We start from the raw sequence: 22097 nt of genomic DNA on the forward strand, positions 1-22097 counted from the left end.
AAATCCTACCTATCCATCAAACTTCTTTCTAGATAAAGTAAATGTATTATTTCAAGATAAATTTGGAAATACTGGTTAAAAGTGATTTAATTTCAGGTATATTTAGTGTGATTCTATTTGTGAAATATAGACTCAATAATGATAAGACCTAGAATGATAAAACCCTACACACGTATATATCCCAAATTTAACAGTATTGCTAACTCGTTGAATATCTTAATGGGGTTTTTTTAATTTTTACTGTTTTCTGGGTATTATGATTTTCTTTTCAATGAATGTGAACTCTTCTTATAGTCATAGAAATACACATATATCAGGCAGGAATCTCAGATGCTTCTGCCCCTTCCTGTGCAGGTTGTGAGTCAGGTAATTGAAAGAAGATTCAGGCAGCTTTATGCAAGATACACATACTTAATTCTTCAGATGTGAACTTCACAGACGTACTTTATTCTCAGACACAAGCTCAAGCTCTACTCCACTGACCGTCCATGCTCTACCGTCCCTCCATGCTTTGCTGACCAGTGGTTCAGAGCAGTTACCTTTATATTCTCTATACACAATAGCGGCCACAAGCCAAGCATTACATAATTACGACAATCATGCTGAACCATTAAATGGGCACACATGTGCAGTTACACTACTTTTATAACTTGTTTCTAGTGAATATGGTGAATCTTGCCCATTTGTAACAGATGTGAGGTGAGAGATCCTAACTAAACTTTTTCTACTTTCCTTACAACATACATAACAATAAGGTTTTTTTCATTTTAAAAAGAAATTCATTTATTTCAAGAAACAATTTCTAAGTGACTTCTATGTATCAGATACTGCTTTCCAACTGGTCATTTAATTTTTAGATATGCATTTTATAAGCAATGGCTATGTACAAAGCTCTGTCATATTAAGGTTCAACTAGGCACAGATGAGTTATTAATATAAAGATAGTTTAGATGGAAAAACCTGCTTAGAATGAGAGATTGTACTGGTCCCCAGGCTTGGACAGAAACAGAGTTGCAGGAGCCAAAAAAGATACTTTATCCTGCTAATGAATCAAAGGGACAAAACTTGATTACAATAACAGGTTAAAACAAGGACAAGTTATTACCTTAATCACGTGGTAATTTACTTTAAGTATTTCAGAATAAGTAGTGTGCTGTGTGTTTTTTAGATGCTGATCCCAATTTACACCCATGAAGTGGTTAATGAGCATATGAATTGCCCTAATCTAGAGTAGTCACTTAAGAGTTGCTGATTTAGCACAAGAACATTGCTCTCTAAATTAACAGCAAAGTGTTCATTAATTGGCATGAGTGTTGGTAGAAATAATGAAGTCAGTGGGATTTAAAATATGTGATGGTTCAGGAAAAGTGAATAGGACCAACCTTTGTATGAACAAGTCACAGGGCATGGCAGGCCCTTTAGCTCATCCCAGCTGTGCACATCCCAGGGCTAAAACCTGCTGCCCTCACTCCCCTCACTCCACAGAAGATCCTGCCCTGATCTAACTTCAAGGCCAGCATTCCTGCCATAAAGCTCACTGTGCACGCTGTTTCACAGAGAGATATCACGCTGTTGCAGATACATTGTTTTAAGGTTCTCATCTACTTGTTACATTCAATGCAGGTAGCAGGGAAGAGCTATAATACCTGCATGTCCATTTTATTGCTATTTCAGTATTCACACGCCAGTACCACTACGCTATATGCTGGGATGTTTTAACACAGAAGAACTAGTCTCTTCTCATTTTTCATTTATTTATTTACGTTACATTAAATGTATTTGTGTATATCGACTTAAAGAATATCAACATTTTTATTTCTGTTCACGTTTCTTAAAAATGTGTCTTTCAGCAATATTTAAAAATTTTCTTTATGTGAATTTTACATACTTCTTGATAATTGTATTCTGCAGTATTTTATCTGTTTCAGTGCTATCGTAAATGTAGTCTTTTCTTTCATTATATCATCAAACTTGTTTCTCATTAATTTAATTATTTAGATTTATATCACATCTCTTCTGTGTGGCAGGCCCTGAAGTATTAGGTGATCACTTTTTAAAAAATGAAATTAGCATGACACTTTAAAAATGAGCCACTGAATAACAAAAGAAGACTCATTAATAGTTTCCTAACAGGAATTCTGAGCCTATTTCATTTTTTTCTAATAATTTTCAGCCCTTGGTAGAATTTCTTACAAAGTCCTGGAATTTGTGCAGTGAGCCCACGGACAAGCTCACCAACGACAAGTTTAGCCCATGAGTATTTATCTTCTTTAGTTCTTTCAATCTCCTTTTTTAGTCGATCTATCTCTGTATTCAGCTCTTCAGATTTCCTTTTAAATCCTTCAGCAAGCAATTCTTCTTGGACCTATAGCATGAAAAAGAACACTTTGAAAACCACAATTATTGAGAGTCAGGGGTTTTGCCTTTAACAAATTCAGCGGCTAAGCACATGTGTTTAGTTTCCTGTCTCCAAAGTACTCTATGATGAATTTGTCCAATTTTCTCATACATTTGGATCTGGGTAGTCAGAGTGGCCATGCTTTGTAGCTTCCTGTGGTGTCCTCAGCACCATCTCCATGAGGGTAAGGAGGTTTGGGGACAAGGTCAGACCTGAGAACTATCCCTGTAAGATGTGCTCCAACCCCATCCAGACTCACCTTCAGCTTGTGCTCCAGCATCCTTTCCTGCTCTCTTAGAAGGTTTTCCCTTTCCTGCTCCATCTTCTCCTTCAGTTGGGCCATGTTTTCCTGGTAGCTTCTCTCTTGAGCCTCCATCATTTGCTGCTGCTCCTTCTGTTTCTGTCTGAGCAGCTCCTGCTCCTTCTCAGCCGCCTCCGTCTTGGCCCGCTCAGCTGTTCCACAAAGGTTTTCGAGAGGGAGGAAAACAACAGTCAGGCCTGAGTCCTGCCCTCCTGAGCTCAGATCAAACCAATTTTGAAAAGTAGGTAGGGAATTTCTGAATTCTCCTGGTCACCACATCATCTAGAGCACATTTGAGAACGTTATTGGAAAGGCATCTATCTATCTATCTGACTGTCTGGCTGACATAGAACCCCAACTGACAGGAAGACCTTCCTGAAACAAAGAGCATACCCTCTTACTGTGGATTGCACAATCTGCTAAATCTGAAAATCTCTAGTAGGAGAGAAAGGTTTCAGGATGGTCTTCCTGTCCTATCTCTCAGAGGATGTTGAAGGAACCTACCCTCTGTGCTGTGAGCTGCCCTGCCTCTGTACCTGCTAAGGCCTTCTCTCCGTCTGTGAGGGCTTTGTCTGACTGCAGGATGGATTTTTCTATAGCCACCTGTGACTGCAGGAAATTCTGGAGCACCTCGTTTGCCTGAGGAAACAAGGAGCAAAGAAATGTCATGCTGTAAAGATCTAATCTCTTGCTGGGCAAATTATAAAGCTATAAATCTTACTCGATAAATTTTTCATTTTCCTTAAGATCACCCATGCTTCTTTTCCTTCCACAACCACAATATAAATTCCAAACTCTTTTGTAGGATATGAGAACCATACCTAGCAGCCTCCTTCCTTGTTCCCCAGTCTTTTCTTCCAGCAAAGTCTTCCAATAACCACCCCAGGTTACATCCAACCAGATTTGTGTGCCTCTATGAAACATAGCTTCTGTTGTTTAATATATTTATTTAAGCGTTCTTTTCTTCTGCCAGGATGCTTGTCTATTCTTTTTTAACCCCAATAACATCCATTGATATTTCATCTTGACCCTTTATTTCCTCTTATAAGAAGCATTTGTGAGCTGACTTCTGAGTTTTGAATGGCTGTTAAGTACATTAAGCTACCAGCTCTCCTATTTACAGGCACTGTGACCTTGGCAATTCATTAACCTCTCTGTGTATCACATTTTTCAACTTTCACATGTGGATAACAGTAATACCTAATTCATAATATTATTCCAGGGATTAAATTTTAACTTCAAAAGAAGCACCTAACTGTAGGTTTTTTCCCATATACCTTGAATATACTTTGTATATTAAAACACACATCCTACCCCATACATGGTATAGAGAGTGCTAACTATGTGTCAGCATTATTATGATTATTAGTAGTAGTAATGGTATCACCATAATTGTCATCATTATTTTTATCTGTTCATTCCAGGATGATAACCCTCACCGCACCGTATCCAGTTGACTACTTGTCTGTATCTCAGGCAAGAACATCAACATCTTGAGAACAAGTATGTATTTAATCTTTGAATCCCCTGTGCTTAGCTCAAAAACAATCACATTGTTTGTACAATGAAAGAAATGTTCTTCTCCACTTGGGATTCCTGATTCGATGTCCTGTTCTGGGGAAGAGATATTTCCAGTTTCCTCAAGAATAATTACCTATGGATATGAGAGCTAAAAATGCCGAGACATAGTATGCTCTGCTCTCCCTTCACAAACAGTTGTGGTCTTAAATGTAAAGAAGGAGCGACAAAGACTCTTTGACTCTACTCTGCTATCCATCCCCTAATTTCTTATTCCTCACCTTAACTCCTTTCCTGGGCACTAGCTTATAATCCTGTTCAACCTTCTTCTTTGCTTCTAAGTACAGACAGTGCCCTCCAGGAACAGAGAAAGTTCCTCTTGAAATGCTTTCCACCAGGGATTCTGATAGCTGCTTAAGCTCAGTCTGGCAATATTTGACAGATGCCTCTTCATTCTGCAGCAAGAAATCTTCCTTTTTTTCCTCTATGATGTCCTACCAGACAAATGTAGATATATAAAAGAAAGAAGCTGTTAGAAGGAAGGTCCAACTGTGATCTCTTGGCAGAAACAGTCTGATGGCCTCAGAGTGGACTGGGACGTGGAAAATAGACCAGGGGTCAGGAGACTTGTTTTAGTCTCACTTCTCACCAATTTCCTGTGTAATCTTGGAAAGTCCCTTAGTTTCTTTGGGGCCAGGCACATTCTCTGTAAAGTGATGAGGTTGGACAACATGAACTGCATGGTTCTTTCAGTTGAGCTATGATTAACTGTGATCCGACTATCAGATGAGCAATAGAAATTTGAATGTGACCGGGAGTAGAGTTTCCTCAGATTGGTGTTGCTATGGGTGAAAATGTATACATGAAAAAGGAACCCACCCAATAACGGCTTAAGTTTTCTCTATATAACATTTGAAACCCTTTGTTAATTCTCCCAATGAGCATTTGAGTGTGTGAAGATATAGCAAAGACATTTTTTGCTTTCACTTGTAAAGTAAGATCCAAGGGAATGGATTCCACCAACAACCTCATTGAGTTTTCAGGCTCCCCGGAGCCTGCAGATGAGGACTTAATGTGGCTAATATCATGTGTCCAGCCTCGAAATACCCTGGACAGAACACCCAAGCATGCTGTGCTGGACTTCTGACCTGCAGAACTGTGAGCTAATACATGTTTGTTGTTTTAAGCTGCTAAAATTATGGCAATTTGGTATGTAACAATAGCAAATTAATTAAATGGCCATCTTTTAGATAAATGGTGAACTATCACCCTGTGGAACTCTGTCACTCACAAGAACCAGGCTCCTTCTACTATGAATAGGAGATAATCCAAAGGGTCAAAAAGGTAGGCTCTATGTATCATTCCAGAAGGACAGGAATCAGAAAGAAAACAGTTAAATGAGTACCACAAGCTTGCTCTGGAACTCCTGATTTTCATCCTTGAAGGAGAACTTCATGAAGACTGAAATGGCCTCCCTCTCACAGGCCGCGTGCACGTCCAGCAGCTCCTGCAGCGTGTCTGTGGGGAGCCTCACGCGCTGGGCCATCTGCTCACTGTAGTGGCCGGCTGCCTTCTGCATGGCCACTGAGTTCTCACGCTGGGCCAGAGTTGCCACCGCGTTCTCCAAACAAGGTACTGATCCACTGTTAATTGCATTGACGTAGGTCTCCACCAGAGCCCCCAGCCCTGAATGAGCCAAGTAATTTAGCAATAAAGATCAAGTTACCAATTCCCCCCCACAGGGTTTAAAAAACAGCATACTAAAAATCACCAAAACTTTACGTAGCATAAAATTTTCCTTTTTTAAAAAAAATCCGTATTCTTTCTAGCAACACTATTGTTTTTCAAAAAGTACTCATTTATTCTTTAATGCTTTTCATTCATATATTACTATTTAAAATACTGGTAACCAACAATATGATCTGGGGTTTCTGATAAACAATTTTTTGTACCAACTAAAAAAGAAGTAGATAAGACAGGCAAACGCAAATTACATAAATGAGACCGAATGCGTAGTCTGTGGAGCCCAGTCCCAAATGAAAATGCAAATTTCCAAGTAAAATTAAAAATCATCAATAATTTTAGGACAATGACTGAGGGCATTAAACCCAGTGAAAAGCTCTTCTCAACACAAGGCCCTGCACAACTGCATAGCTCATGTATCATGAAAGCCATCTCTGTACATAAGAGTATACTAAATTTTGTTCTCAAACTCTCAATGAACTTTTAGGGACTCTTGGCCTGCTATTTACTTTATAACTAGAGTACATTCACAAAATATCTTTTCTACCTACACAGAGAGGCACTTAACCCATAGGATTTCACCTTAAACACAGGTATTCTCTCTTGCACAGTTTGTGCTTATATGATCAGTGGAGTAGTTTCTTAAGATATAGTAGGTCTCAATAAACCCTCATGTAAAGAGATGATAATTAGGAAAGAAAAATTTTTTTCTGTGCGACATGAACAACTATTGCCCTATATTCATATCATTTGGGGGGAAAAAAGAATATGATCAAAGCTTCATCACACACAGTGAAAAACAAAGAGACATGTTTTGGGGCAAGGGTAACTCACGGCTCCCAGTGACAATGATATTCTCTCTCAAGGTCTTGGGATTGGTATTGGTGAAAATGTAGGAACAGAAATTTCCTGATTGCACCCGGAAATTACAATCCAGCTGGTCTTCTGGCACTTCCTCAATATGGACTAAGAGATCTTTTTCTTTTATAGGTCTATCAAAGACAAAACACTTCCGTTTTGGAAAGAAATGCTTGATACACTCCCTAGGCATGTTGGAATTTTGAATTTTGGGATTTCTGCCTGGAAAAGGAAAGGCAAAAAAATTGGTTATTGAGAGGACAGTCTTCAGACAAGGCACTGAGGATTTCCACTCCCAGAGATCTGTACATCATCGCAGCTCCTTTGCCTGTAAATCTCCTTTAATCCAATTATGCAATACCTCCTTGCAAGTCAAGCTTGTGCCAAACATCTAAGGCAAAGAGAATCCATTTCTGCTCACAGCAAAAGGCGAGGAAGTAATTTTAGAGAGCAAGAGGAGGCACCCATCCAACGGATAGGGAATAATAATTTGTTTGTTTTTTTCAGTACCCGTATGAACTCCAGTGGATTAACAAAATTATCAAAATGTTTATTGAATGATCCACTAATGAAAGAAAAGGGTTAAAAGTGCTTTTCTGATCTTACTGAACCCTTGTCAGAAATGAAATGTGGGCCTTAAAATAAAATGAAATCAGAAAAGGATAAGATGCTGCTAGGAAAAATGTCAGGAAGAGGGCAAATGATACCCAGGTTAGTAAAGAAAATCTTTTGTAAATATCAGCCATAAACAGATACCCTCCATAAATATGTTTAGAGATTCGGTTAACTGAAAACTCTAAAAATTAATGTTAACTTAAATGTAATTTGAATACCTCTTCACTTTCCTGTATCAGACTTGACAGAGCCTTACAGAGTGATCCAGTGGCACCCAAGTTGTTCAATAACGTTTGTTGAAAAGATGAGTAAAAAACATGAAAAAAGAAATATTTATATTCTATCTGGGTGCCATCAGTTATCCACCTTGCTAAATACAGTACATGTAATAAATCTACACTGTTAAAATGATAGCTTCTTGTGTAAGGCTATGGAATGAAAGGAGTGATGTTATGAGAAAGGTGAAAGGAAAGATTTGACAACCTTACTGGAAAGATGTGTCAGTGTTTTCCCTCGACTATTTCTGTGTAAATATCCTTTCTCTGAAGGATGTAACTAACCAGACGCTAGTGAAATATACTGTGTGAAATATGTTTTAAATATTAGGTCGCTTTACTTCATGCGATTCTGTATCTATCAGTGTTCAATTTTATGAGCTATTTTTCTCAGTATAGAACAGGAGGAACACTTAATAAGGAGCACAGTATGTGGACCTTCGCAAGTTATAGCATGTATTGTAATCTGGATAATTTTTTTCATGGTACTAATTAGCCTAAAATCATTTATTTCAATAACGGGAACTTATTTTCCTTAGTGAGCTTAAACTCCAGCAGCTGAACATATTAAAGTAATAAGAACCCGTGAAAACTAACCACCAATCATCTTTCAACCATCACAAGTTATCATTAGCATGGTCTCAAATAAACATTTGTGTCAAGGGATAAATAGCAGAACTTAGTTGATCCTGCCCCGCTTCTGAAGCTTTACCACTCAGATCATGTTCTGATACCTGGGATCAGCTTCAAGGCATTCTCCAGGTACTCATCTGCTGTGATGGTACGTTCGTTTAACTTCAGCTCCAGGGTGAAATCTCGTACAGTCCAGACAAAGTCTGGAAAGAAACTCACAAACTCATCAGAGTCATCTGCTTCATCAGATCTCAAAGTGGATTTTGCCCTGATTAGCTCTGATAGTTCAGTCACATAGCTGGGATCTTAGCTAAGGAATGAGAAGCATCCTATACCCCAATTTTCAGATCTCACTTAGAAACCAATTTTATAAGCATTTCCTTTAGTCTGGTGTCCATACTCCTCAACCATGACAATTGAGTTACTGGCAAGAAGAAACAGTTTCAGTTTCCATTCCCATAAACTCAATGAAGCATGGTGCTCAGCTCCTGGAAGGATACTGCAGCTGCTCCAGGGCCTGGTGGTTGATGGTGCTCATGCTGTTGTAGACAAAGGTGCTGCTCAGGAGCACGGCCAGGGCAAAGATCCACGAGTCATTCTTAGGGTCACCCTGTAAAAAACATTACAGCAAGGATTAAGGAGTCTACTCTTTATTCATTCAATTGTTCATTCAATACTTCCACTGAAATATAGCAGAATAGAAGAACAAAGAAAAAAGTTTTAAAGAATATCCTAAATTCAAACTTCATTTTTTAGTATTAATGTTGACTCCTCTCAGGGTCTCAGTTTCCTCAGCTATTAACAGAAATGATGACATTGCCAACATGCGTAAAATATTAAAACAATGCCTAGAAACAACATTATTTAGAAATCATTATATTAGCAAAGTTTTATTGATAGTGGCTATATTAGGGACAGCAATTATTCAATTAAATTCAACAACTATTCACTGGGCATCTACAAAACACCAGACACTACATTTATCCATGTGGATGCAAGGTTCCATATGACAGTCTGGAGGAGAAGACAGCATGTAAACATATAAATGCAATCAAGATGATAATCTCTGCCAGTAGTAGAATGAAATGCTATTATAGAAAGGAAAATAGATAATTTCAATATATGGGAACAAGTCGTGTGCAGTTTCAGAGTGATAAGCAACTATGTGTGACTGGGATACCATGGCTGTAGGTTCAAAATAGCTGCATTTTTAAAAATTGATAGAATATATAATTGTAGATTTGAAGAGATCATACATGCATAAAGACCACCACCAGACAATTCAGAAATATTATAAAGCATGAGTAATTACTCAAAGTAATGTAAAATAAGAAAAATGATTTGTTGTATCCAATACTATAAAGAAAAAAGTACTTAAAATTATCCCATTTAAAATATTCTTGGTGGGCCAAGGTCATGCTTTTATAGAAATCAGAGAATAGTTATCTCCAAAATCCAGAGACTTGAACCAAAACCTTTATGAACATCCCTGCTTTAGCTGAAGCTTTTCTAAGGATTATTTAAATACATTATTTAACCGAACCTTATTTTCAGTTTCTACTTCTAACCCCATCATATCTACATACTTGAACTGGTAGCTCCCTATTATGGGTTGAATTGTGTCCCCTCACCCCCAGAAAAAGATATATTGTAATCCTAATCCCCAGTATCATAAAATGTGATCTTATTTGAAGATAGGGTCTTTACAGAGGTAATCAAGTTAAAATGAGGTCATTACAGTGAGCCCTAATTCAATATGACTGGTGTCTTTATGAAAGAGGGGGATTTAGACATGGAGACAGACATGAAGACAGTAATCAGAGTAATGCATCTACAAGCCATGGAATGCCAAAGATTACCAAAAGCTAGGGGAGAGACACAGAAAAGTCTGTCCCTCACATTTCTCAGAAGGAATCACCTTGCCAACATCTTGATCTTGGACTTCTAGCTTCCAGAACTATGATGCAGTAAATTTATGTTGTTTAGCCATTCAGTTTGTGGTGTTTTGTTATGTCAGCTCTAGAACACTAATGCAGTCCTATTAACCTAACAGGTTACAGTTTAGATAGCATTTCCTCCAGGAAGCCTTCTCTAGCCCACATAACTAGGTTAGATGCCTACTTCTGTGCATCCATGGCCCTTTGCACTGATCACACTGCGTATTGGTTGGCTCCTGAACTCAGCTCTAGGCCTTTACGTTTTTACTGCAGTAACTTTAGTGTATAGTACAAAGCCCTGGAATTCAGAGCCTCGATAAATATGTATTAAATTATATCATTCATCAAGTGCAAAAATAACAATATCTTACCATAACGTACCCAAAATTTTTATCTAACCAAGGAAGTAAGTTCAAAGAAACAGAATTTAGCCTCATTATCCATCACAAGATTTGCAGTTTTCAGGAATAATTCAGAGAAGCTGAATTGCAGTAACAAATTTAATGGTAAGTGGAGAATCAAGAACAAAGAAAATTCCTCCATGGCATTCTGACTTACCTTTTCCACATCCCCCAGGCCCTCAGTGTCCAGAAGAACAATGGTAAATTTTGGCTTGGAAGGGTGAGGTACACACCACATCCAGATGCCCTTGGTTTCAGATCTCACTGTGGGGCCCAGATGGAAACCTGCATGAGAAGAGAAGAAAGCAACATGGATGTGTGTAGATTCTGAGAATACAGCAGATTGAGATTCAACCCCTAATGGTACTGAGCTACAGAAAGTGTAAGACATCAGAGCACAAAAAGTGGCTGCATTGTCTTCATAGGCAGAAAGGATTAATAAGAGCATGGGCCCATTCTCTGAAGATCAATAAGAAGCAAATGAGATGGTCTAATTAAAAAAAAAAAAAGACTTGAACAGACATTTAACAAAAGAGAAAATACAAATAGTAACATGTGAAAAAGTTCTCAGCCTTACCTATAATGAGGCATATGACATTTAACTAAACAGTCATCACATCAGCAAAAATTTAAAATCTTACATTACTGAATTTTTGCAAGGATGCGAACAATTCTCAGTTGCTGCTAATAAGCATGTAAATTGCACATAAAGTTTAAAAAGCTATTTGATATTATCTGGAAATGAAGAATGTACAATGCCCTGTGACCTAGCAATTCCACATCTGACTATGTTATACATGGGAAGTTTGTGTAAATATGCACCAGAATAAAATAAAAGAATGTGTATGACAGCCTTGTTCAGAAAAGATAAACATTGGAAATAAACCAATGTTCACCACAACGAATGAATAAATAATGGTATCTTTATACAGTGGTATACTATAAAATATTGAAAATAAATAATTTAATGATACAGATGACGGACTGGATGAATCTTACAAATTCTTGTTAAGCAAAAAAAGCAAGAAACCAAAGAACACATACAGTATATGCATTTATAGAACTTCAAAGACTATATACAATATATATGTTGTATAATTACATATAAATTATTTATGTATTCCCTTTCTACAAAGTTTAAAAATAGGTCAAACTAAACTGTTTTTTACAGATGCATACATAGATTGTAAAATTATTTTTGAAAGTCAATGGTGCAAGTATAATGAAAATCAAAATATTGACGGGCAGTAGGAAGGTGTGAGGTGGTGTGATTTGGGTGTTTGAGTGTTAACAGAGTTTTATTTCTTGACCAGGTCAGTGAATAAATAAGGATTCACTTTATATTTATTAGCTTTATTGTATATTGTATTTTTTGCACTCTTCTGTAGTTTATATCTATATATTTGAAAAAACTAAAGAAAGAGAAGTGAGTATAATTAAAGTTTAGCAATGAAGTGGTGCAGAAAAATCAGAAAGCAGCTCCACTGGAATATGGGATAAACAAAGATCCTTCCCTTCCCTTCCCTACTTCCTTCCTTCCTTATTTTTTAAAAATAAGGCATATTGTACTACATTTCTATACTTCTTGGAATCACCCTATAGTTTTAACAAAAATAATGTGGGAGAAAGAAATGGGATAATTACAGGAGTTGACCTTCTGAATAGGGGAGAATTAATTTTGTTCAAAAGACTACTGGAGTGAATCACTAGATAGTTTGGGGATAATTCTTCTTTATTACTGAGTAAAGAGTGAGATTTTGAGGATGAGTGGAGTTGGGATTATAAATTTGGTGCTAAATACTAAAAATGAATATTAAAATTTTTGTTTTCCTTGGGAGAAGTCAGGTTTTCCTTAAGATGATCCTAGAGCAGGCATGATCAGCTTGCATTAACAATGGTTCCAAGTAAATGGCCCCTGTTCTCAGACAACACTCACCATGGTTCTGTCCTGCCAGGCGGTTCATCAGGTAAGATTTCCCCGTACGATACATCCCTACAATGGCCACCACCATCACAGGCTGAGTAATCTTTTCAAGAACCTTTATTGCTTCTGGATTCACTGTCAGCTGCTCTTTCTCATTTTCCACCAGACAAATGGGAGCCCTCATGTTGGGTCCCGATGCCATGGTAACCTGAAAATCCAAAAGAGTTTCTTAGTGGAATACAAACTACTGCAGTCACCTTTAATAGTTATTGATGGAGCACGCATATTGCCTTCCTGTTCGTGAAATGTGTGTATCAGCTTCCTACTTTTTGTACGTTTATTAGAGAAAATTATGTAGCCTCGCATTGGCAGATCATAGACCTCATTTTCCTTCATTCCAATAATTCCTTATGATATTGATGATAACACATGAATACCACTTGTCTCCATTGACTCACTTCTCTGAAAATAATTTCCTAGTTAATAAATCCCTCTGTGAGAAAAGCTCTGTTAATGGTGCCTAATTTACATTACCTTCCTGATCCTTGAAAGAGCGCTATAGATTATAGAATTTTATCTCTTTTTACCAGATGAAATAAAGGAAGTGTAGATAGGCTGAATGATTGGTTAGACATTTTATAAACCAGTCAGTGGAGAAGTAAAAATGGAACAGTAATCTATCTGTCTCACTATAGTATCAGCTACAAAAACTTACCTGTCACAAGCAACTTCCTCAGATAAACATTGTTCCTAACTGATAAGTGTCTTAATGGAGAAACACCAAGGGTTCTCTGTTGACTAATTACATAGGAAGTTACTATAATGTATAGTGTGATCTGAATGGATGCTGTTAATCCTGCAATGTCATCTTATAAACCAACAAGGTATTTTCAGACCAACCTGTGAATTTACAAGGTGTGTGTCTAATAGGAGAGTTTAGTCAATCTTAATTTTTGTGAAAGACATAATATTGACACCCAGTCTTATTTATTATCTTCATGTTTTATTCATTATATATTTAATGAGTCTGACACCATGCTCAATTCTGTGGATATAAACTATATTATAGTCCCAGTGTTCACCGTACCTTAGAACTAATATCAATTAATATTCAATTCATTTGTTAGACTATCCCCCCCAAATATGTTGTTTAAGAAGCTGAAATTTTATTTCCTTCTGTCACAAAAGTTGAAAGTGCAAGAGTCCATGGTTCTGCTTCACAGGGTCATCAGGAGCACTGGTTCCTTCTACTCTCTCTGCTTAGCCATTCTTCAACATGCCACCTCCTGGTCCACAATGGCTCATATCACGTGTATCTTCCATCCAGCAGGGAAAAGGCTAGGTCTCCTCTGTTTAAGGATATCTCCTGGATGATTAATCACACATAATCGCTCTGCTCACACTTCATTTGCTAAAATTGCATCTCATGATTGGCTTATCCACAAAGAAAGCTGAGACATTTAGTCTCTCCAGGAGGTTGTCACTTGTCCAGATAAAAATGAGGTGTTTTGTTACAGTGGGAGAAGAAAAAGATGAAAATTGGAAGATTTAAAAAGCAGTCTGTGTCAGAGTAATCATGGATATCTCAAGAGCTTATGGAATATTGAAGGAGATAGACAATATCTTATTGATTGCAGCATAAATAGAAAAATGCCATGATAGATATGCATACAGGATGGTGTCAAAATAAAAGAAAGGTGATCTAATATAGACTGAAGGAAGAACAAGAAAGAAAAACTTCCTAAAATAGGGAAGGTTGTAAAGATGGTAAAGGGAGAGAGTTAGAATAAGAGGAAACAGCACATGGCAATGGTTTGAAAGACTAAAATTAGAGGGAGGGCTTTTAAAATGACTCCCAGATTTTGAGCATGGGTAACTGAGTAGATGTCAAAAAGTAAGAGAAACGGAAATGTAAGTATGTTTTCAGTGTATATTGGGGTTTTTGGACATGTTTAATTTCTGGTATATTCATAGCTCATTGTAATAGAATTTTGTAAACTTGAATACAAGCATCTCAGACTAGTAGAGCTTTTAACCCACAGTTTATCATGCTCATTCCTATCTCCTGACATTAAACTCAGTGGGGTGTGGGCATATTCACCTTCTTACCAACATGAACCCAATTCTCAGCAGATACTAGGCACTAAATACTAACTTGAATTGTTGTGCAGTTCAGGAGAAAGTTCTGCCAGGAAAGTCAGACATAAAAGACTATAAAAAGTGCATTGAAAAAGCAAGGATGTTTTTATATTACCTTGACCAGAGGATGCATAAAATAATAGAATGAGAAAAGCAAAGGGCAGAATGTGAAGTTCTCAAAACACTCATATTTTGGGTGTAACTACAAGCATAATGGTATATGAGGGAGACTCAGAAAGAGTAGTCAGAGAAGGTTCTACAATTTCTAGGAGAACATAAGTTTCATTAGCCTAGGACGAGTGGGTATCAAGAAAGAGAAAATGATCAATAATACTTACTACATGAATAGAGTTCATATAAAAGGACCAAATACAACTTTATGTTTGTTAATGTTCATTTATTTAACAAACGTATATTGGTTACCTGCCATGTGCTGCACTATTCTGGGTGCACAGTGTACAGCAGCGAACAAAATTGATAAAAATGCCTGCCTCGTGGAGCTCTATTCTAGTGGGGAGAGAAATAATAAATAACATAAATCAGCAAAATATATGTGCATGTATATACCCTCATAAATATGAGTATATACACAAGGGGTCTTCAAAAAGTTCACGGAAAGTGTTGTATTATATTAATTCCATTTCTTCACAAACTTTTGAAGTACACTTGTATATAATGTTAAGTGCTTTGGGGAAAAATAGGCAGGGAATGGGGATATGGAATGTTGACCATTAAATTTATGCATAGGTAGCCCTGGAAGGCCTCCCTGAGAAAGAGACAAAATGCGGGTGATCATCAGCCTTGCTAAGGACAGATTTAGTGTATTGAGCAGGCTTGAAGGAAGAGTAATGGAGAGAGAAGAACAGATAAAGAATGTGTCTCTCCCAAGATAGTACAGGACATATCTTTATAGTGCCTGGGCAAAATGAGTCTAGGAATTAATTTATGTAACTGGAAGAAAAAATATTTCTTACTAATTGGACAACAAGGAATAGAAGCAGTAGAGTGAGTATTTGAGGATCTGCCCAGATTTGACAGAGTTCCTAAATCTGGGTGAGACACTACTTTAGATTTTTTCATCTCAGTGAGTGGGGCATTTGATGACCCCAAGAAACAGAGGCCATCAAAGAATTTTGACGGTCCCTTTATTCTCTGTAAGACAATATACTATTTCTAGCCTTCTATCCAACATGGGATTACTTTAAACTATCATTCAGGCAGTTCTAGAGCCTGGGTGAGAAAAGCTCTCACACTAAGGTCTACCACAAGTCAAAGCCGAGCTCCCTGGACGCAACTGAGCTTCTGTTTCATTGGAGGGAGTTGTGCCCACTGTTCCTGTATAATTATGGGTGAGCTGTGTAATACTCATGCACAATCCTGCATCATCTGGGGCAGCCTAAATGATGATGTGCAAAAACAGCCCTCTTACCTCATTTGAGACAATAAAAGAAATAGTAAACAGTAAACAAGTATAATTTCTAGATAAAGAATGCCTCGGCATAGCTTTTCAACACTATATTTTATCTCTATCTTTTTTGAGATTAGATAACATTGTCCATTTCATTCCTAAGAGAAAGAAAAAAAATTAATGAAATGACACATATCCATGGATTTTCAGATCATAAGAGTGGGTTTCCTGAAGCCATTGATAATAATAAAGAAGAGCTCCAGTAGACTTAAAAGAGCTAGGGCAGGAAAAAAAGCTAGAGTCAGTGAGCAAAAAAGAAAGAAAAAGAGCGAGAAAAGGAAAGAGAGAAAGAGTCTGAAGAATGAAAATTCTGGAAAGAGAAGGAAGACTACAGAAAGTCTTCATGATATAGTGTGTCTGGAGCTCAACTACCTGAGTTCAGATATTGGATCCATCCTTTTCTAGCTGTGTGACCACTGAGGAGGTACTCACTGTCTCTGTACCTCAGTTTCTTCTTCTGTAAGATGGGAACATTAATAGTAACTACCTCATTGGGTTGTGGGAGAATTAAATATCTTATAATATTATGACACACTTAAAATCATGCCTGTTACATAGTAAGTGCTGTATAAGTATTTGTTTTATTTAAAAAGTATCCAAGGAGGCAGGAAGGGTGGAATTCCAAGTGAAAGTGAAGGACTGGCTTTAGATAGAAACAGTTACATATCTCCCAAGCAGGAGTCAATGCTGTTGTGAAGGAGACAAGGCCCTAGGCCCTGCACAAGCAAGGAAAGGCTCATCCCATGAGAAGGAAGAGCAGGCAGGAGAGGAGCCTTGGACAGATGCTGACAGGGAGGGATCAACAGAGGATGAGCCAGGCAAGAGGAAGCCAGAGCCTCCTGGGATGTCATAGCACAGATTCAGGACAGGCTGCCAGAGATCAAACCCTAGGGTTCTAATTACTTTCTGTAGCTGTCCGGAAACAGAATTTATGGAGTAAAACGTGAGCCTTTCACTGCTCTGTTATAGACAGGAGGAACTGCAGAGTTCTTTTCTTAGATAGAAGGTTTAAGAAAGCACTGGGGAAAGGTCGATGAGCTTAGAAAGTTTTGGTTGTTTTTCTTTTTTTCTTTTCCCTTTTTTTCTTTTTTTTCTCCACTTCAGAATAGGACTGAAGTATCCAAACCAAGAAGTTTTCAAATCCATGCCAAATAAGTACAATGAAATAGTCATATTAGATCTTGTAGATGATCAACAGTTTCCAAAAGTTACTGTCCACGACAGTCATCTGGAGTGACAGTTAAAATGCCCCACACCCCATATTTTCTATAAGTACCATAGGTTATTCTGATGCAGTTCTTTCATGGGCGACATATTTTGAAACAGTGCAGTATGAACATGCTTAAATTTACAATTTTTTTTAATAATTGATGAGTGAGAGTGAGACTGAACTATTCCATATAATACAGCTTTGTTATATCCATGGAATAGTAAATGTGGATAATACAAACATAAGCAAGAGTCAGTCTCGTAGGATTTAATTGCATAAGCACCATCTTCAGTCTCTTTCTCCAACGTCCTTCAGGGGGCAGTCAGTGAATGTTTGAGGAAGGGAGGAGGGGGCGAGGAGAGGAAGCGACCCCACGGCAGCGCCTCTGCAAGGGAGATGGATTTTGGTCCCTCAGTCAGAGAAAGGACTTCAGCGCCCTATCCATAGCCGAGGGCAGGATGCACCCCTACATCTCCCATGCAGGGCTCTTTGCTGCAGCGCTAGGTGGACGCCCGAGGACGAGCAGCGCGTCCTGGGGATACGGAGCTTGCACTGCCGCTTCGCTGCCGCCTCTGGACCAAACAGAGTCGCTGAGCTGCCTGGTGTCCCCAGGCGACCCGCGCGGTCCTCCCGTTGCCTTTGCCTGCCTGCCAGGGTGGAGGCTGCACCCACTCCTGTGCAGTCTGCCGTTGGGAATCTGTTGTTGTTGTTAGTCAGCGCAAACGTGCATGAAGACCAAGTTCAGGAGCGAACTTACCTGGCGCGGGCGCTGCGACCGGCGGACAAGTTCTCAGTGGCCTCTCGCTCTTGCCTCCTGCGTTTGCCCCCTCGGAAAAGCAACAGTTCTTTTTAGAAGCTGAAAATCAAGGCGACTGTGACAGCCGTACTCTTATGATTTGGGATGAGGAGAACGGAAACCGAAAGTACACTGAGGTTCTGCACTTTCTGAATAGACAGGAAGAAGCAGTTAGCGGCATGAATTGGAAGGAAAAACACACCCTGTTTCGGAAACCGCTATGCCCTTTGTGCTCGCAGATTGAGGCCACTGTTCCTTTGTCCACTCATCTGCCTGCATCAGGCAAGATGAGTCTTGTGCCACACTACAGATGGCGACCACAGGCACTCCCTGGGTTACAGCCCTACTCTCCTGGGCATTCTGACTGCTGCGGTAGAAAACAGGTCCAGAGACTTGCAAATGAGCCCAATGGGGAAAAGCACCTCATCCTTCTGTAGATCCAATCTGGCAACACCTTAGCAAGAGTCAGCTGGTGTGTCGCCCTCTGTGGCCTGCTGCATGTGATTTGGTGCAGTTTTCAGGCCGTGCCTCAGAAGGTACCCCCTTTACCCATTTGTAACTCTTGTCAGGGATGATTCAAGCAGAAAAACTTTTTAATTTGTGACTTGGTATCAATTTTCAGTGTTCAACAGTATTCACTCCAAACCCTCTTCAGTGCCATTTAAAAGGAAAATAAGTTATTCTGGAATGATAATTGTTTCTTTCTATTTCTTGGGAGTCAAATATTTCACAAAATCAAAGTTGATAGACTTTAGTATTTGAGGTGGGCATAGGGGTTTGTCTATAAGTGCTACATCAGAGGAGGAAGCAGCATCTAACACAACGTGAGCATCCAACTCTGTGCACTGGTCCTTTTAAAGAGCTAGCACTGTAACAAAATTAGTTATTTTCATTCAGTGCTGCTGGACCCTTTAAGCCTCTTGGATCTGGACAACCATATCAGCATGTTTACTGTCTCACTTACCTGTACTACTCTTCAGAATATTGGAGTCTAATAATCACATTACAAATAGAGAGTAGAGTGCAGCACATGAACGCATAACACCAGTCTTGTACCACTGCAACAAGAAGTTGCAGTGATGTCAGCTCGACTCCACCCTCTTCTCTTTTTTTTCCTGTAATTACTAGGGTACAAAGGAAATCAAAACTGCAGTTGTTGCTTGACAAGATCCTACTCTGATTAGGAGTCTAATGGTGAATGATCAAGTTCAAGGGTATTTTAGCCTTTTTCTACTCTTTTTATTTTCAATCTCCTTTTCTTCAATATACTTAGCTGATGCTGGCTCCCTATTTTGTTGCTTCAGCCTGAGCCCTTGTCCTCACAATGGTAGAACCATAGAGAAAGCTAATGTAGCCAGCTGTTGAAGGAAAATGTGTAAGTCTGGCAATAGAGCTCAAATAGTTCTTTTCCTGCAATGGCTGATAGGACTGTGGCGTGACATTCCCCTCTCTCTCCCAGGGAGAGCTTCTTCTCAATTCTTGGGGAAGAGCTTAGAGTATTCTTTTTATTCCTAAATCATTTGCCTAATACAGAATAAGTTTAAACCAAAAGAAATGGAATTTAACCTTTTTTTGTAAAGAAGGTTTCTAACCACTAGGGGCAATGGAGACTCAAGAACTATCTTCATTTAACTTATAAAGAAAGAGTTGCATTTCTCGTCTATGACATGGAGTTTCTGCTCCATATGCACTTAGTATGAGTTCTCTCCATAACAGGCACTTAGACATTCTGCCACTGCCCTTGGGGTTGGGACTTCGTATCACTAATACTTTGAGTTTGGGCTTCATAAACACCTTGTTTTTCTAGACTGCTGCTTTCACTGATGCTGACCTACACATGGTTCAAAAACTCCCTGTCTTCTTGGGAGTAGAGCTTCCTGGAAATAGTTTCAATTCTCCATAAGAGAAAATAACTCCTTAATATGTTGCTTTTTTGAGGGCAACTTTTCAGGTCAGTAGGAAAAAAATTTTCATCTGTGTAAGGCTTCGCCACCAAACTTTTAGGTTAGTCAATGTCTGTTCTTCTTTCTCAAGGAATGAGGCTGCCATTTTTGAAATGGCAGGGACTTGCCCTCAGGTGAGTTCTCAGTGCACCTTATCAAGGCCGTTAATGTGATACACCCAACATTAAATGCCATTAAAATGAGTACGTTGTGGGTACATCCAATAAGAAACTGAACATGTTCCCAATGATTCTATTATCCTCTCAACTCAATGCTAGGTAGCAGGTATTCTTACAGTAAAAGCCAGCATAGGTTGCTCTCCATCCTTTTCAGTGTCCACCTTGAATGTTGCTAAAGAGATGAGTTATATTCTTGGCTTCAGTGTAAAGACATTGCTATTTGTATGATATAAGCAAGGCTACAGCAGACTAACAAGTTAATAGGATCCTAGATCAGCTACAAGAAGTAATGGGTTACCATTAACTGTACTTGTATGCCATTTTCCGTCTGGTGCTGCTAGGTGCAATCCTCCATGTGGTATATTTGATTATTCAACATGTTTTTACTCTTCTCTCTTTTCTGTTATAGAATTATTATATTTCCCCACCATATTCCTGAGATTAACCATGTGACTTGCTTTGCAAATGGATTGTAATTAGAAAGGACAGTGTGTCATTCCAGACCAGAATTTTCAAAAGACATTATGGGTTTTCACCAGCTCCTTTTGCAGCACTCTGCAATGAGGACAGCAAACCCCAGGTAGGAATTGCTCCTTCAAGTCAATCACAGTTGAGAAGTACACACAAAATAGATTTAAGTCTAATTCATAGCCTGCTTTATAACTTCTCTGGCCAATTTGAGTTACATAATCAAGAAATTGTGTGTGTGTGTGCGTGTGTGTGTGTGTGCGCGCGCGTGTAAAATAAACTGCTCACATATTGAGGATTATGTTATGAAGTGTTATTGCAGTAAAAACTGATTGAGAAATCTTCCTGCCCGTCCTCCAAATATAGGTCCAGGTTACTCTACTGTCACAACACTGCTAGGTAACTAGATTCTCATTTTGTTTTCTTTGCCCTGGCAATTTTCTGAAACATTGCGGGGAATGTCCATATGTCAGATGAGAATGGAGCAACTTCTCTGGGTACCTGAAGATGTAGTGCTGTCTGTTGACAAGGAGGAAATCCTGAGTAGATGTTAACCCAAAGGATATCTGGAAACTGTCTGGCAGCAGGGAATGGGAATTACACCCTTGAATGAAGACTAGCTGTTGTGTGTGCAATAATGTCTTTCATGTTGATCCTGCCTTGTGCCATAAGAGGTATAAGAATCATATTGTAGCTGCCATTATTTCTCTTCAGATAAACAACATGGCCTTTTCATCTCTTTAAAAACACAGCCATCATACTGATACTGGAATTTTTTGGAGGGCAGCAGGATCACTTGATCATTCAAAGAATAATCTAGAATTAACAGTCTTACCCTGGCTACAAAGAAACCAGCTCAGATCTTAAAATAATCAGTCACTTTGTCAACAGAATTTGGGAAATCTTCCATCTGAAATAGATACCTGTCTCTCCTCTTGCCCTTTTAATTTTTTCAATTTGACTGATTCAACATTTGCAAATTATAAAGTCCAAGTTCTTCAACACTTTTCCTCTTGAAGATAAAAGTTCTAGAGTCGATTTAAATACAACATGCAGCTTTATTTCCTGTGAGTAATAATAAAATTGAAAGTAAGGGTAAATCTACTTTGAAACAGGACCAATGCTGAACATCGACTACTATTTTTTCTGACCAAATAAGGTTCACTTTTTATATCAGGAAACCCACTCACATTTCTCCCGCTGCCAATGAGCCCCAGTGATAATTGAATCTTAGGAAATATTTTGTGTGATACAACTAATTCCACCAACTCCACTCCTTTCCAGATAATCC

General features: G+C 38.5%; 1 protein-coding gene across 1 annotated transcript; it reads right to left on the reverse strand.

Annotated features, from left to right (window-relative positions):
- Positions 1 to 1873: 1873 nt before the first annotated feature.
- On the reverse strand, positions 1874 to 18256 carry LOC134383444 (guanylate-binding protein 4-like). The gene is made up of 11 exons (XM_063104494.1): positions 18178 to 18256; positions 12616 to 12811; positions 10837 to 10964; positions 8842 to 8951; positions 8443 to 8639; positions 6795 to 7040; positions 5623 to 5903; positions 4499 to 4711; positions 3236 to 3338; positions 2658 to 2851; positions 1874 to 2365 (listed from the first exon to the last, which is right to left on the reverse strand). Exons 2-11 carry the CDS (start codon positions 12803 to 12805, stop codon positions 2150 to 2152), a joined length of 1878 nt encoding a protein of 625 aa, XP_062960564.1. The 5' UTR covers positions 12806 to 12811; positions 18178 to 18256; the 3' UTR covers positions 1874 to 2149.
- Positions 18257 to 22097: the final 3841 nt, after the last annotated feature.

Source organism: Cynocephalus volans, chromosome 8 (genome assembly GCF_027409185.1).
Source record: "Cynocephalus volans isolate mCynVol1 chromosome 8, mCynVol1.pri, whole genome shotgun sequence".
NCBI classification, from domain to species: Eukaryota; Metazoa; Chordata; class Mammalia; order Dermoptera; family Cynocephalidae; genus Cynocephalus; species Cynocephalus volans.

What these genes read in the sequence shown, in the direction of transcription:
- LOC134383444 (XM_063104494.1), bottom strand. Translation starts at nt 12,805, where the DNA reads ATGGCATCGGGACCCAACATGAGGGCTCCCATTTGTCTGGTGGAAAAT. An exon ending in CAGGCCCTGGAGCAGCTGCA is followed by an intron (nt 8,640 to 8,841) that starts GTATCCTTCCAG and finishes CTAAGATCCCAG; the next exon opens with CTATGTGACTGAACTATCAG. An exon ending in TGCCCAGGAAAGGAGTTAAG is followed by an intron (nt 3,339 to 4,498) that starts GTGAGGAATAAG and finishes TTGTTTCCTCAG; the next exon opens with GCAAACGAGGTGCTCCAGAA.